Below are 18,528 nucleotides of genomic sequence, written 5' to 3'. Positions count from 1 at the left end.
CCATGTCTCGACTAAAAGAATTTATACAAAATGTACCGGAATGAACCTTGCTTGAGCAGCTAAGTTCAAAACACTACAATTATAAAAATAAAAAGGAGGCCGCGTACCTGTAAACTGTTGTAAAAAGGAAAGGGCGCAAAAACAACAAAGAATGAGGTTAATCGTTAATAATCAATTAACATGAGAAGCGCTGACCGAAAAAAATAAAATAAGGAATTGCTGACGTCTTATTGTTCACAGTTTCCCTTTCAAATTAACCAAATATAGAGTCTAAAACATTGAACAGAATCGTTACATCATTTATTGACGAACTTTCTCAAACATTTAAGTGAGAAGTTTTTATTTTACCAACATGTAAATGAGTTTAATGTCTAATATATGTAAAAGTAAATACTTAACCAAAGTAATGTTTGCTTAGATAATTATGCTTAATACTCATAATGGATGGTTTGAATTTGGTAGTGTGATGAACACAGTTTTCCTAATTTTCAATATTTCGTTTTTCCTTATATTTAACTTGTTTTTCACCCCAACTGGGAAGACACCTCTCCGTAATGGGTATTCTACCAGATCCCTTTTGCCGTTTTTGCGAAATAAAAGAAGAAACGGCAAGGTCACTACCTCGCAGAGATAGGTACTCTAGGTACAGATTTGAAACTTTTGAAGGAGAGGACATTACCAAATCACTCCCCGAGATAAAATGGTCCAAAATCTTGGGGTTTGTGGTTTGTGAACAAGTCCAAGAAATTTATGCAGGACACGTGAGCCGACGAAGTCCTTGAACTTATATATATAACTTGTTTTTGGAAATATTATATCAATTTATTGCAATTGTGTTATATTGTTAGGGAAACCCAAAATTTTTAGTGTTGACAATATTAAAAGGAGTTTATATGCTTATTTATTATTAAATCGCTTTATCATAGAAATATTTTCTGATGTTTCCTTTTTGAGGTATTTGGCGTTTAGGAACCTGTTCATTCCCGCCCTTGTGGAATTCTCCGTTTTAATATGCAGTCATCCAAGCAGAACAAAGTCGGTGTGCTGGATTAGCCAGAGATGAAATTCTGCAAAAATACGTCAGATGTATAAGATTTGACACGGGTTTCGGCAATTAGGCGTTAACAAAAAAAAAAAAGGCGTATCGGTAGCCTTTACGTTGAAAAAGAGTTACTACTAACCGTAAAATTCTTTCTATACACAGACAAAAAAATTACATTCGAAAGGGAGGCCGCGTACGTGTTAACTGTTAAAAAATTGCAAAAGTTGGCGCAAAGACAACAAAGGATGACGTTAGTAATTAATAATTAATTAATATGAGAAGCGCTGACCGAAAAATGAAAATAAAATAAAGAATTACTTAAGTCTTATGGTTCACAGTTTTCCTTTCAAGTTTACCAAAGTCTAAAAAATTGATAAAATCGTTTACATCATTTACTGATGAAATTTCTCAAAACATTTACCTGAGAAGTGTTTGTTTTACAAAAAAGTAAATTAGTTCAAGCTTTAAGATGCATATAAGTAAATACTTAACCACCGTAATGTTAGATCAAGATAATTATCCTTAATACCCATAATGAAGGTTTGAATTTTATGGTATTTGTTAGTGTGATGAACTAATTTTCAATATTTCGCTTTTCTTTTATTTAACATGTTTTTGAAAATATTAATTTATTCCAAGATTTTATTGTGAGTCGACAGAAAGATTTTTATGTCAGCGGAATAAAATCACTTATTAGCATGTTGGCAAATATGTATAGATATTGGAAAATATTACGTATAAATTTATTTTATTTTATAAAAACTAAAAATCCTTTTGCTACAATCCATTTGCTTATTGTCTTATGGTCTCAAAATTCAAATGTTAAAAAAATTTGCTATTGTTGAAGACTATAACTCTTGATTATAATATAAAATTCTTTAAATTAAAAATAGTTTCTAATTCACTAATTTCGTGGTCCGCTTGACCAATTAATATATTACAATTAATTAAGGTTTTTAGTTGAGATAAAAAAGTCAATGGCACGAGCGGGATTCGAACCCACGATCTTCGGCTTGATACGCCTTTTGACATTTGAAAAATGGTAAAAGGAGGGAAAATTCAAAAGGTGGGGTTGAGATGGGAAGTTAGTGTCCGAGTGGATCGAGGTCACGATAGCTCAAGTGGTAATAACAGTTTTTAATTGTTAATTTACATAACTTAAAAATAGGAAATTATTGAACTAAAATTCGATGCTAAATACATAATGATTTTGTGTAAACAAGATATAACTTATTACGATTAATGGGATTATAAATAGACGAATAGAAATATATCTGTGCAATTTAATTATTTCATTATTAAGCTCGTTGTTCTTTTATTCTCAGATAATTTAATTCTGCCTTGAGTAATTAGAGATTTTTTTTATTGGCAATTTCTTGGGTAGGTAAGGCGATATATCATTTTTGTTTTTGTTATGAAATCATTAATAATAATTGAAGTATGAAATCAAACGTTAAAAATGTCAATATTACCTGTTCTGTAAACAATCCCGAAAGCTCTCAGCATGAAGTCACACGTGCCGGATGCTTCCATGTTGGCATGGTTGAGCTGGTAGACAACACTTCCGTATGCTGCGACCCCGCCGGATTCCGAGTTGAGCTTCGTATGCTCGCACAAATGCCTCCTTTCGTCTCCTGACACCTGTTGACATTAGGAAAAAAACAACAAATAGATTTGAATCAGTGATGATTGATAGAATTTGTTCATCTTCCGTTGGCTTGAAAAGATCCTGGGTATTCTTATGAGAAAATGTTAAAGGGTGAAAACTAGTTGCCTAACTTGTTGCCCGTTTTAAATTACAACCTGTCTAAGGAAATTTAAGCAAGAATTAATTTTTCTACTAATTATTCATCCGCTATTTTATACGACGGGTGTTATGAATTACCCCCGTTGGAGCCGATTGTTCATAATTCCACCATTCATTTTCTCTCTTTTGTATAAAGTAATTAACCTTTTTATTAGTTTATAATAGCATTGGCGAGCACCACATTGCATTATGAACGATTCCTTCAAAATCTGTTTCATCTGACTAAGGAGTTTCGTTCATTTAAATAATTAAAACGAATTAGAGTATTCAATAAAAACATTTACTTTTAATTGTTATAGAAAATAAATGTGTAAGACGTCTAAAAATAAAACAAAAACTATAACAAGCAGTAAACAAGTTATACTAATTATATTAATTTGATTACGGTTGGGTCAAAAAATAAAGAAATCAAAAATTATGTAATAAAATGACAATAATATTTATTTTTCTATTTATAAATAACTATTGAAATTATAATACATATTATTAGGTTTCGTCGTCCGCTTGACCAAATAAATTCTTTTCAATTAATTAAGGTTTCGGTTGAGATAAAAAAGTCAGTGTCATGAGCGGGATTCGAACCCAGGACCTTCGGCTAAATACACCGCTGCTCTACCATTTGAGCTATCATGACTTCGATCCACTCGGACACTTCCCATCTCAACCCTACTTTTTGAATTTTCCCTCCATTTTGCCATTTTTCAAAGAGGTTTCCAGTCGAGCAGCAGCGTATTTAGCCGAAGGTCCTGGGTTCGAATCCCGCTCGTGACATTGACTTTTTTACCTCAACCAAAACCTTAATTAATTATAATACATAGTTGAACCTTGGAAATCTACACTGAAAATTCTCATAGTTGTATATTTTTTGTGACAAAAAGAAACAAGGGAAAAATAAACGTAATACCTTCATCAAACAGAAAAAAAAATTTCCTTCAAATCTATTGAAACTATTACGAAAAAATCGAGAAAAAAAAACATATATATTATATAATGCTGATTAGCACAAGTTATAGCTATACTGTATAACAAGAAGTACATTAGTTGGTACAATTGGAATATTAATTAACTAAATATTTATTAAATGTGACAATTTGAATTTGTATATTTAATTTTAAACACTATTTCGGATTTTTGCAAACCAGGTAATTTAAGTTCAAACGATGGTTATTTTGCCAAAAAATGTTGTTTAAGAAAAAAAAAGAGGAAAAAAAAGATTTCTGACTGTATTTGTTATGATATATAATTAATATAAATGAGCTATGTACATTAAACTATGAAGTGTTTGTATAAACTCTTCTCGTATTGACTATGGGATTGACTTTTTCAATATATAGTTATGAAACTAAACTGTTATCATGTCTCAACCCAAAATACAATCTACCACAGCTCGTAATAATATTTCTTTTAGTAAAAATGCAATATAGGCTAATTAGGTCATGGGCAACAAAACTGTATAATTAAATATTAATTCTTCGCAAAGCCCCTCTGTCTACGGCGTAAATCTTCTTTCGACCCTTTTCAATGAGCAATCCTCTTAATTCCAGAAACATGGAATCATCTGTATAAAACAAAAGATCCTCATTCACTCATCAATGTTAATTTTAATGTGTAAAGGCCATAAATCTTGTATTGGAATTGGTTATCTAGATCTAGACATTTTATTAGATAAACAAATAATCATTTTTTTATAATATTATCGATTTACATAACTGCCAAGAGACGCTAAGATTGCAATAAAAAACATGATTAAAAGAAGGTGGGCCGGAAACAGAGAAAAGAGCTCTATTGATGAGTGGACCTGAGTATCTGACTCATAAAAGAAGGATCATCTTCGCCCGATGAAGAATATGCCATGCTTACTTTTGGACCAAAACCCGCGTATGTGTGCAGAAAAACGTTTGCTCGTTGTGTCCCACTTAATTGGAACGTGCAATCCCTTGGCTCCGTACAGAGAGCGCGTAGGAACGCCACCCGATTCGAGAATCGTACTCGAGCTCATCAGCGAGTATTTGGGTCTCCTGTTCCGATTCTTGGAGGAAACAGGGTTGTTATATAGTATATAGTAATAATAGTTGTGTATAACTAGTTCGTGTAGAGAGTGAATTTATTTACTAGCGTGAATGGTTTATATGAGAAAGTCTATGGCGGAATATCAAGTACCCGTCGACCCTCAATTAAGCTAGTTGTATAATATGTGTAATGGGTGATGGAGGAATATCGAATACTTCGTCACCCTAATTGAATGAATGGTGTGTGTAATAGGAGTGAATGGATTTAAAAATGAACGTGAGTATGAATGGGTTTGGAATTGACTTAGCTGATGACATCACCCCCCCCCTTCCAACCACGGACGGATGAGACTGAGATCTGCCCCTGGAGCGCCAACATCCTGGCTGGGTGATTCTCGAGTCTGCCGGCAATTTACTATAAATAACAAAAGCTGGAATTGCCGGTGGACTACGTGAAGCCAGTAGTCCTCATGTCGGCACATGTTTGTATATTCGTACATGTGCAGATTTGAGCCTTTTCAAATCCAAATCTCCATGGAGAATCAAGATCAACGAAACCAAATCAACAAACATAATATTCACGCTAAACCATAAAATGATCACACCAGTATACTTCAAAAACGTTCCCATCCCTGCAGCGAACCACGTACGATACCTCGGACTCTACTTGCACAAACGACTGACGTGGTACGCACATACACGATTTAAGCGCGCAGACTGTAGCATACAATTTTTCCTGCTAAACTACTCGACAGACGATCTAAAATGTCACTGACAAAAAAAAAAAAAAAAGAAACTACATTGCTCTCCTGGCCCCCATTTAGACAAACGGAATTGAATGGGACTGCAAAGCGTTCCGACCTAATCGAATCCAATCCCTCCAATCTAAAATCCGCAGAACAATAGTCAATATTCTTTCTGTTTCCAATCACGCCATACAACCTAAACGTTCTTGTTACTCAACTAGGTCAATCCCGCTACAAAACGTTCCATTCTAAAGTACCCCACCATCCAAACCGTCAACAACTTGCCGTCCAAACTTTCCAAATTACCTAATCATCCTAAGGCTAAGGCCACACCGGAGGTGACAATGTAAGAGACTAAGATGGCAAGGCGAGTCGTTTGGTGAGTCACCCAAAAAACAGTGTAGAACATATGAGAATGGCCACACAAGCACGCGGTTACATAGCAATTCACCAGGAAAGTCACCTAGTAAACGAGCGAGTGTATTTTTACCTGGTGGGAAGTGATTTCTGAAAATCAGAATCATGGTGGTCGAGGTTATTATTTCCGCAGGTTTTAAAAGACCTGATACTATGCAATCCAAATGAGGATCTCCATAAAAATCGTAACTACGTAATTGTCCATACAGCATTTTGAATTCACCTTCTTACATTCCTCGCCGATGTTTCCTTTATTCAATTTTAATACATTTATTTTAAAAGTTTATTGTTTTAATTTATTTCGGTCAGGTCCCGATTTTTCTTTTCATTAATTAGTTTGTCCGAGTTGAGGTACGGATTTGTTCACACTCGTGAGTGGCACGAGTTGCTCGATCTGAAGGGGATACACGCAAAGTTCGTAATGACACAAAGCACAAATCACTACTAACTTCAACCTGGTGTGGCCACTTGTAACCTGCTACCAAGTAACCAGGTGACTCAGTTTGTTACTAAGCACCTAGCTTATCATCTCCGGGGTGGGCTTAGCCTAAGAGAATACTGAAGCGTTGTGAATTGGCCTCCTAGGATGTAGTCCACCTCGCTCAACGTATTACTGTACTAAAGGCTACCATCACTGGATAGTTGCTGCTCAAGTTTCCATACTATTGTTTATATGTTTTACTTATTTCGTCGAAGAATGTACTAAAAAATAAATAAATTTAAAATAAGTTTACAGCCTTGTTAAAATTAATTAATTGTAAATATTCAAAAGGTCGCGTTTTTCAAGATATAAGATGTATAATTGTAAACTATGATCACTCAGTTCGGTTTAAGCATAATCATAATTCGCAATTGTGCAAAATATGAAATTGCTCTAACTCCAAATGGAAATATCCGAAATATGGAAAACTTTTTTTATGTGCCATATACTTATGTAAATAACAAGCATTGAGATAGGTAAAACATTTAATTAGAATGCTATTTTAAGCTTTTTTGTTAATATTGCACAATACCAATATTACACCACAAGAATAGCTCAAACAAATTATTGCAATTAGTGTTAAATACTTTATTTTAGTTAAATACATATTGTTAAGACTAACTGGGTTTTATAAACATTCATGATAAGAAAAAAATAACAAACGAAATCTAAAATTTGTTGATTTTGATGGCAGAGGTTTATTAATCGTAATAAAATTATGAGGATTAAGTTACGTCATCCTCTATTTGAGTACACATACATAAAAATTGATAATCTCTTTAAATAGAAATATGAAATGCTAAATTGGAAAAACAATTACGCTTTAAAATTAATTATTCAGAAATCGTGAGATGCGGTCTGGTGTGATGTAGGTTTCAGAAAAACATTTTCTTTATCGTGCCAACGTTTCGGTCTTTATTGAGATCATCTTCAAAGCCTGAGATTTATTTATTTACATTTAACAAATACATGTAGGATGTGGAAAAAAGTAAATTTATACAATGCAAAATATATTTTTTTATTTTCAATCAAAGTATTTCTACTCATTCAAGGTGTTGGTGGTACTACTCACTTTTTTCCACATCCTACATGTATTTGTTAAATGTAAACAATGTTTGTAAATCCCAGGACCTGAAGATGATCTCAATAAAGATCGAAACGTTGGCACGATAAAGAAAATGTTTTTCTGAAACCTACATCACATAAGACCGCATCTCACGATTTCTGAATAATTATGGATTAACGGTCACTAATCACCACACATTTAAAATTGATATTCGTTTCAAAGTTTATAGTCAAAATGCTAATTCCAAAATTAAACAAACTTTTTCACCCACCTACTATTCCCATAAGTTTATCGTCTGTTCTTGGCAAAGTCGGTGAGATACACTTCGCCGTCACCCTATTGCAGAATCCCAGTGCATAACCCCCAAACATCAATTGTTATAGACGTCACCTTCTTCTCCCTTGAACTTAATGACTGCTCCGCTGGAATACCCCTTAAAGTCGCGAATCGATATGGCAACGTGGAATGTTATTTAAGATCAAGGACATTCCTACCAACTATCTTAACCTCAAATCCTATTTTTCCAACAATAACTCTACATCTCTTTTAACAGTTATATCTTAATTTCACGATGATCCTTCCTCTTATTGTGATTCAGTCGTTTCCCCACAAATACAAAAAAAAATGCCAAGGTTCCATTTTATATATAAAATTTCATCAACCAAAATGATCTTACTTTTCCTTTCGACCACGACGTGGCTAGAAAAAGATATTTTAAATTTTACTCTACCCATCTAAACCCTTTTAACCCAACTTGTATGCTCAACTCTTTTCATCGACATCCTACAGAGACATCCTGTCATTTGTCATTATATGCAGATGTAATCGCACTGTACCGCTCTTGTTTAAAAATGCGCTACTGCGTCCGATGGAAATCGATGATCAACATCCCCATAACCAGCTGAGTCATCTTCATAAAACTCGGGTCCAAAATCTCCCCCAAATTAGGGGTTTAAAGGAATTAATTCTCAGTAATCCAAGAAAATCAATTATATGGGTGTTACAATGAAAACGAAACTAAACTCAGCGACCATATTAAAAATATAGTGGGTAAAAGCAAACCATAAACAAGGTATGATTGTAAACAACAAACTTTTGATCTTTTTAAAAAGGTACTGCCCACTCATAGTTAGTCGTTCTTACGATGCGGATTTCAAGCTTATAGCTCATCATCAGGTTGAAGGAGTTCCACAATAAGCTTGAAATCTGAATCGTTGAGAACAACAAACTGTGACTAGGAACCATCTTTTTCAAAACATTGAACCACACACTCCACCATTTATCATTTCTAAATTACAATATGAGTGTAGGCCTGTCCCTCTTGGAGCCGCACTCGTACTTTCAGTACTAACTTAAACAAACTGCAGGTTGTTGAGAACATATTCTTGCGCCTTGGCACTAATTCCTGTAGAGGTTTAGAAACTACCACGTTGTATGAGATCACGAACACTACCTGGATTGATGAAGAGGAGCATAGGATGGCATCGATACTTTTTCGGGTAATTAACGAGTGCCAAAATTCACTATGTCGCCCTATTGGTACATGATAACCCAGAATAGTGACATCTGCCGAACGGATTATAGCTAGTTAGTATTTTAGTCATTTGATATTTGATTATATTTAATTATTATTGTAATTATATATTTATTTATATTTATTCCGAAATCGTAAGATGCGGTCTGGTGTGATGTAGGTTTCAGAAAAACATTTTCTTTATCGTGCCACCGTTTCGATCTTTATTGAGATCATCTTCAGGGCACAAAGTGTTTGTCTTCTGTGTAAGTGTGCCATTCTTGCGTGTCGTGTTGAGAGTGCCCTCTTCGTTCTTCTCGTGTAGAAATATGTGGTGGTTAGTGACCGTTAATAGTTAATTATTCAGAAATCGTGAGATGCGGTCTGGTGTGGTGTAGGTTTCAGAAAAACATTTTCTTTATCGTACCAACGTTTCGATCTTTACTATATCATCTTCAGGGCTCCAAGTGTTTGTCTTCTGTGTAATTGTGCCTATTCTTGCCTGTCGGGTCGAGAGTGCCCTCTTCGTTCTTCTCGTGTAGAAATATGTGGTGTTTAGTGACCGTTAATCGTTAATTATTCAGAAATCGTGAGATGCGGTCTGGTGTGATGAAGGTTTCAGAAAAACATTTTCTTTATCGTGCCAACGTTTCGATCTTTATTGAGATCATCTTCACTCTCGACACGACACGCAAGAATAGGCACAATTACACAGAAGACAAACACTTTGAGCCCTGAAGATGATCTCAATAAAGATCGAAACGTTGGCACGATAAAGAAAATGTTTTTCTGAAAGCTACATCACACCAGACCTCATCTCACGATTTCTGAATAATTATCGATTAATGGTCACTAACCACCACAAAAAAAAATATTTATATATTGAGTTGTTTATTTATACATTCATTTGTGTATTTATGTATATATACTTTTTTAACAGACGCACTTATTTATCTGTTTATAACATGGTGTATAAACTTATTTATGTATTTGTAGTTTAGAATTTATTTACATTCATGAGCATGGGTTTTTTGTTAAAATAATTTTCCTAGCTATCTCTGACATTTTTGTGTTTATAAATCACGCAGATCTACGACCCTCCCAAATTTTGTTATAGAGACGCGGACCGCATTACCTGTTGAAATTATTCGTTTTTCTTAGTTACGAAATGTAAATTGTTTTTGTAAAAATGAATTTATATATCTAATCTATCTCTTTCAAATAATCCCACCAGATTACTAAAAAACTAATTAGTACACCACTAGCGGGTTATGACCCTCTCAAAATAATGTTGTGCAAATTGTAAATAACATAATTATTTTTATTTTATTACTGTTGTAAATTTACAAAAATGTTAAGCAAATTTTTTTTTCATTTTGTAACCCATCATTTGAATATAGACATTATTTTATAGTCTTATAATAAATAATATTTGAACAACATTATTTACCTTATATTTCACCCGGTTGTCAGAAAGAACGACGAGACGGAAGTACGCCTCTTTTGAAATGACCCGACGATCTTTTTATCTTTTTTGGCTTTTGCTTGAGACGATATTAGACGTCCTTGTTGATACCTATACATAAGGCGATTTGATTCCCCGCAAGACCGCAACAAACAGACTTTTTAAAAAGCGTTCGTATTGACATCTCTAGTATAATTTGAATTCAATTCTATTTGACATTCAAAAGAGGAATAACACGTGGAATACCGTTGCCTTAGACATTTCCAAATATAGGAAAAATCGAAGTTTTTAAATTGATTGAATAATATTTGAAGTTTAACAAAAACGCAAGTAAAACGTAATCATAAAATATTATTAAAAATTCAATTACTTATTAATTTGTAATTATTTACGCCAATCATGAAGATGTTATTTTTTAACTCAAAGTAATCCTTATCTTGCTATTTCGTGTTCTTTTTCTTATCCAGCCCTGTTCTTTTCTTCCTATTATCACGTTTACGATCATGATTTTTTTTAACTTCCCTTTTTGATTTATGCATATTCCATAAAAAAACCCGCAAAGTAATCATCTTTCGGTATTGGAACTTCGCCAGGCTACTAGTTTTTCTCGTCTTCTCCGTTATTTAATTTGCATTTTCTATGTTTAAATTCTTGTTTTTTTCCCTCTTTAATTAATAAACAATTTGTCTATGACCTCTTATAAAATAATGGCGTTGAAAAATCCTTTTTATTCTATCATTTCTGAGTTCATATTTAGAACAGTCAAACATTTCAGTAAATCATTAAAACATAGGCATTCGTTTAATCATTAGAAATAATTATTCCGAAATCGTGAGATGCGGTCTGGTGTGATGTAGGTTTCAGAAAAACATTTTATTTATCGTGCCAACGTTTCGATCTTTATTGAGATCATCTTCGGGGCTCAAAGTGTTTGTCTTCTGTGTGATTGTGCTTTTCTTGCGTGTCGTGTAGAGAGTGTTGAGATGCCATCCTAGAGAGTGTTCACTCTCGACCCGACAGGCAAGAATAGGCACAATTACACAGAAGACAAACACTTGGAGCCCTGAAGATGATATAGTAAAGATCGAAACGTTGGTACGATAAAGAAAATGTTTTTCTGAAACCTACACCACACCAGACCGCATCTCACGATTTCTGAATAATTAACTATTAACGGTCACTAACCACCACATATTTCTACACGAGAAGAACGAAGAGGGCACTCTCAACACGACACGCAAGAATGGCACACTTACACAGAAGACAAACACTTTGTGCCCTGAAGATGATCTCAATAAAGATCGAAACGGTGGCACGATAAAGAAAATGTTTTTCTGAAACCTACATCACACCAGACCGCATCTTACGATTTCGGAATAAATATAAATAAATATATAATTACAATAATAATTAAATATAATCAAATATCAAATGACTAAAATACTAACTAGCTATAATCCGTTCGGCAGATGTCACTATTCTGGGTTATCATGTACCAATAGGGCGACATAGTGAATTTTGGCACTCGTTAATTACCCGAAAAAGTATCGATGCCATCCTATGCTCCTCTTCATCAATCCAGGTAGTGTTCGTGATCTCATACAACGTGGTAGTTTCTAAACCTCTACAGGAATTAGTGCCAAGGCGCAAGAATATGTTCTCAACAACCTGCAGTTTGTTTAAGTTAGTACTGAAAGTACGAGTGCGGCTCCAAGAGGGACAGGCCTACACTCATATTGTAATTTAGAAATGATAAATGGTGGAGTGTGTGGTTCAATGTTTTGAAAAAGATGGTTCCTAGTTACAGTTTGTTGTTCTCAACGATTCAGATTTCAAGCTTATTGCTCATCATCACGTCGTGGAACTTCTTCAACTTGATGATCTATAAGCTTGAAATCCGCATCGTTGAGAACAACTAACTATGAGTGTCTTGAGCGGGATTCGAACCCACGGGCTTCGGCTAAATACGCCGCTGCTCTATCGTTACGCTAACTTTTCCTCTCGAAGATCTTGGATAAAAAGTATAATTAATTAAAATAAAAAAAGTGTTGATGTTATTTTAAAAGCAAATAAATTATTTTAATAACAAAAATAATTCAGGTTATAGCTTTCACAACATGCTACAAGAATAACTGACTAATGTATTCTTTAATTTACGGACTTGTCGATACATGTATCCTCCAATCATCAATACATTGACACTAATTTCACATTACGTTTAACGTTCAATTTGTAAATTGTCATTAAAGATATGATAACCTTAATCGTAATGACGATTTATTACGTAGAATATTATCAATACATAACTCATGAGTCAAACAAAGCTATTACAAAACTATCCATTTTTTATACGAATGTGTTATTCTGTAAAACAACCAATTCTTGGCTTTATGTTTATGTTGTTATACAACTAAAAGGACTTTTTTTTTAAATTTTCAATATATTTAGTTAAGTGGAGTAATGGTTAATTGGAGTGAATTAGGTATGAAACAGCTTCTCTCATATCTCAAAATTGTTTCACGAAGAACAATTATGTTGTGGAACCTACTGGGAATGATACGCCGTGTTGAATTATTGGCCCCCAGTGTTATTGCAACAAATTCAATATAGGGCCTCTCAAATATACTTGATTGAACAGAATTGGATGTTACGCCCTTTCTTGATCGGACGGGAATTGGTTTAATGTTAGCACGGAATTTTCTTCGCTCTCTTTTCTTGCAGAAAGCTAAGTTGGTAAGGTGATACTCTGTGAAAATATACTTATATATTACATCCCCTTTAACGATGATTTTATTGACCATTAATTTAAAAAAACTCGTGAAATTTGTCTGTTATCAAACACTGATCAACTTTCCAAGTGTTACACTCGGTAATTCATGAAACCCGAGACGTTTCTTTTGAACTGATTTAAACTAAAACAGGTTACGGCTAAAACAGACAAATTCTCTCAAGAAAAAATAATACAAAAGAAAATTTATTGATTAGCCATCAAGTTAAAACATTTCGGTGAAAGCGAGGAGATGGAATAAATGAAAAATGAGCCCACCATTTCTCCTGTTCTCCTTTATAAATATGTAGCTGTCATTTATTATTCAAAACGTATCTTCGCATTCTCTCAGTACGACTTGGTGACCTGCCCAGTTTGATAACTGCCCACTGTATATTTAAAGAAAAATTTACATCGAAATAAGAGATTAATTGAAAATATTAACGTTTAAAAACTAAATACTTCACAGTCCACAAGGGCTTTAAATTAGTGTTATCTACTTGGGTATTGTTGATAATGTGTTTAGTGGCCATTTGTTAATGATGATTTGGAAAGTTGATTGTTGTAACCTGTTCGTTTTATCATTTCACCATCTCTCTATGCAAAATGAAACTGCATAATAATTAATGAAAATACACATTTTTGGCAGTGCTTTTTGCTTCAACGTTTTATCCTTGATTTCTTAAATATTAGTAAATTTATCGTGAGGTATCATGATAAAGTATACATTCATTTTTTACTGTTTATCTTAACTTTGTAATTGTTATCAAATGTAGGATAATGTACCTTGTAGATACGAAATAAACGAAGTGTTAGAAATGATGAATGATGGAGTGAATGCGGTGTTCAATCCTTTTTTTTTAAGCCTCACTGTAAGTTGTTTTCCAACGATCCGGATTTCGAGCCCTTAGCTCATCAGGTTGAAGGAGTTCTACAACCACTTCTCCCGTCATGAATTGCAAAAGTGAACCTGCCGTTACCCCCGCCACGCAACGTTCCAATGAGAAGCTGGTTTTTTAATGGCGCTCAATTTGAACGTGCGAAAAGCGGGAATTACACAAGTAAATATTATAATGGTAAATACTTAATATTATTAAATTATTATAACAATAATAACAATTAAAAATTAATTTAATTATTTAGACGTTAACATTATTTACGTACATATTTACAATGGGAGGTCATCTACCTCCCCATCGAAAATGGTACTAATTTTTAGAAAATTGAAATTTTCAATTTTTTACCTTTATTTACAATATGTCATGATGATCAGGGAATCAGTTAATAACAAAAACGCAAATTTTGGAATTCTCCCCTTACTAAAAGGATAAATATTAAGTGATCAAATTTTTACAATGGCCTACGCGACCGAAGTTTAATTTATGTTTCAAATTTCAAAACCCTCGTCTTAGGGGGAAGCAGAAAAATGAAGGTGTGAAAAACTGGGTGAATTGGTTCGTGTAAAGATACACATGGCAGAAACTTGACCGTGCAATAAGGTATCGAACGGGAAACAAATCACTATAGCAAATTTAATTTATATTAATAATTTAATATGTTTGGCATTACATTTGTATTAGTGAATTACTTGATCATGAATCTTAAAACTATCATGTTACAGCGACAAGAGGAACCAAAAGGGTTCAAATTTGATTACCCATACTAAGCACTGTCAGACATATTTCAATTGTGGTTATAGAAAAATTCCCGCTATTGAACTTGATCTAAATTTTCTTATTTTTCTTATATTTATCGTGGTTGAGCAGACATACGGAATATTGGGGTTTTCGAGCATGAAGAATATATAAACCCGTATAATAAATAATATTGGCTGTAACTTTGTAAAAAATCTTATTACAAACTCACTAGTTGAAACGATAAATGATGGAGTGAGTGTGGTGTTCAATCCTTTTTAAGAAGATAGTTCCTACTCACAGTAAGTTGTTTTGCAACGATCCGGATTTCGAGCCTTTTAGCTCATCATCAGGTTGAAGGACTTCCACAACCACTTCTCCCGTCATGAATTGCAAAAGTGAACCTGCCGTTACCCCCGCCAACGCAACGTTCCAATGAGAAGCTGGTTTTTTAATGGCGCTCAATTTGAACGTGCGAAAAGCGGGAATTACACAAGTAAATATTATAATGGTAAATACTTAATATTATTAAATTATTATAACAATAATAACAATTAAAAATTAATTTAATTATTTAGACGTTAACATTATTTACGTACATATTTACAATGGGAGGTCATCTACCTCCCCATCGAAAATGGTACTAATTTTTAGAAAATTGAAATTTTCAATTTTTTACCTTTATTTACAATATGTCATGATGATCAGGGAATCAGTTAATAACAAAAACGCAAATTTTGGAATTCTCCCCTTACTAAAAGGATAAATATTAAGTGATCAAATTTTTACAATGGCCTACGCGACCGAAGTTTAATTTATGTTTCAAATTTCAAAACCCTCGTCTTAGGGGGAAGCAGAAAAATGAAGGTGTGAAAAACTGGGTGAATTGGTTCGTGTAAAGATACACATGGCAGAAACTTGACCGTGCAATAAGGTATCGAACGGGAAACAAATCACTATAGCAAATTTAATTTATATTAATAATTTAATATGTTTGGCATTACATTTGTATTAGTGAATTACTTGATCATGAATCTTAAAACTATCATGTTACAGCGACAAGAGGAACCAAAAGGGTTCAAATTTGATTACCCATACTAAGCACTGTCAGACATATTTCAATTGTGGTTATAGAAAAATTCCCGCTATTGAACTTGATCTAAATTTTCTTATTTTTCTTATATTTATCGTGGTTGAGCAGACATACGGAATATTGGGGTTTTCGAGCATGAAGAATATATAAACCAATGGCACACTTACACAGAAGACAAACACTTTGAGCNATAATGGTAAATACTTAATATTATTAAATTATTATAACAATAATAACAATTAAAAATTAATTTAATTATTTAAACGTTAACATTATTTACGTACATATTTAAAATGGGAGGTAGATCAAATCGATTATATTATTAATTGATTTATCTCAATGTGAAATTTTACACTTTTTAATTTCAAATTTCTCAAATCAATTTAGTTCTCTCCCTTTGTTGAACCTTTGTAACACTGTTGTATTTAAATTTGAATTGAAATTATGTTTTTTTTAGATGGTCCTTACATTCTGAAAATTTGTTCGATTTAGGCAGATGTTCTTTTACTCTCGATTTTTATTTCTCTACCGCTTTGTCCTATATATTTAATATCACAATCATTACAATTAAGTTGGTAAACCGAGCTTTTTGACAAGTTGTCTGTCTTGTCTTTAGGTTTTGATAGGATGTTTTTAAGTGAATCCGCACTTCCAAAAGCTATTCTAAAACCTATTTGTTTAAAAATTTTACTAACTTTTTCCGATAATTCACCAATGTATGGCAAACAACGGAAACCTAATGAATCATTTATGGTGGGGTGGCTGAGTCCTGTTGTTGATTCTTTTAAAATGTAATTTTTTTATTCTTTTAACTAGGAACCTATCAGTAAATATTTCTAGATAGCCAGTGTTTATTTGCTAAGGTTTTAATAGTTTCTAATTATTTTTTATAGTTAGCAGGTGTTAATGGAAATTTTAACATACGAACTATGTATATTATTAAACAAAGGCTTAAAATTTGTCCCTAAAACAGAATTGGATACAAAAAAACTATCCCTTGGTTCATCGGTAGATTGTTACAACGTAAATACAAATATAAAATATAAATTATTTTAATTGTTATTATTTTTATAATAATTTATAATATTAAGTATTTACCATGATAATATTTACTTGTGAACTTACTTAAACATAAACTTTATTTTATATAATTCCCGTTTTTCGCACGTGCAAATTGACCGCTATTAAAAAAACCAGCTTCTCATTGGAACATTGTGTTGGCGGGGGTATCGGCGAGTTCACTTTTGCAATTCATGTCGAGAGACTTGGTTGTAGAAATCCTGATGAATTTCTAAACTTCCTGATGAACTGGCTCGAAATCCGGATCGTTTCAAAACAACTTACTGTGAGTAGAACTATCTTTTTAAAAAAAATTTAACACCGCACTCACTCCATCATTCATCATTTCTACTGTGAAAATCTATGTGAAGTTTGATATTATTTACGTGTGTGGCATTTAGTGACGTTAATTAATTATTATTTAGAGTTCGTGAGTTGCGGTCTGGTGTGATGTAGGTTTAGAAAAACATTTTTTTATCGTATCAAAACAAAACATATAAGCAAAAAAAACATGAATATCTCACTAACACTCTCAAACACGACACATAACAGTGACACATCTACACTGAAAACACTTTTTATTCAGCCTAAAATTTCTATATTGTGCACATCGTTGTATAAATTTATTTTTACACATCATGTATACATTTGTATAATTTTAACAATTAATTATTCTTTTTATGTAATGTCTTGGTTGAAATGAAAAAGTTAGTGTCAAGAGCGGGATTCGAACGCACGACCTTCGAGGCCAATAGGTTCAATAGGCCGCTGCTCTAACCACCTGACTGGTTAATCTTGTGGTGACACTGTTTAATAATGTACCAAATAGTATTTCCTCTGAGAGCAGTTTTCGTCCTTTCGAAATAAAATATCTACTTCCGATGGAAAATAACTAAAACCATCATAAAATCATGGAAATCTAAATTAATTAATATTTTGTTTTATATTGTGTTTTTGCATTCTTAAAATAACTGTAATAATAACCAAAATTAAAAAATGATTTAATTAATTTTTTGAACCTACAGCCTTTCGAATTTTCCTTCCTTTTTGCCAATTTTTCAATTTCAAATTCAATTTCGAATCCCGCTCGTGATATCAACTTTTTCATTTCAACCAAGCCTTACAAAAAAAAATTAATTGTTAGAAGTAATTTGAAATATCAGACACTAAACATAATGGATTTTAATGGATTTAAATTAAACAATGTTTATAAAGCCCAGGCGCTGAAGATGATCTCAATAAAGATCGAAACGTTGGCACGATAAAGAAAATGTTTTTCTAAACCTATATCACACCAGATCCCACCACACGATTTCTAAAAAATCAGTTATTGTTTACGTAAGAAGAGGTTAAAGCAATTAGTCTTAAAATATTGGATTAAAAACTTGATGTAAATTTAAAACTAATAATTGTAATAAAACATTCTTTA

General features: G+C 33.0%; 1 protein-coding gene across 2 annotated transcripts in view; it reads right to left on the bottom strand.

The window, feature by feature from the left end:
- Nucleotides 1–18,528, bottom strand: part of LOC106662899 (soluble scavenger receptor cysteine-rich domain-containing protein SSC5D-like) — a 279,936-nt gene that overhangs the window by 17,342 nt on the left and 244,066 nt on the right. For both annotated transcript variants that reach the window (XM_014387340.2, XM_014387341.2), the window contains one exon: nt 2,515–2,683. In XM_014387340.2, the coding sequence (XP_014242826.1) occupies nt 2,515–2,683 (169 nt within the window). The remainder of the gene's footprint in view (nt 1–2,514; nt 2,684–18,528) is intronic.

This window comes from Cimex lectularius, unplaced genomic scaffold (genome assembly GCF_000648675.2).
Source record: "Cimex lectularius strain Harlan isolate CLEC.00 unplaced genomic scaffold, Clec_2.1 scaffold84, whole genome shotgun sequence".
In the NCBI taxonomy this organism is placed as follows: Eukaryota; Metazoa; Arthropoda; class Insecta; order Hemiptera; family Cimicidae; genus Cimex; species Cimex lectularius.
Note: the sequence above shows the minus strand (reverse complement) of the source record. Positions and strands in the feature narration are given on the sequence as shown.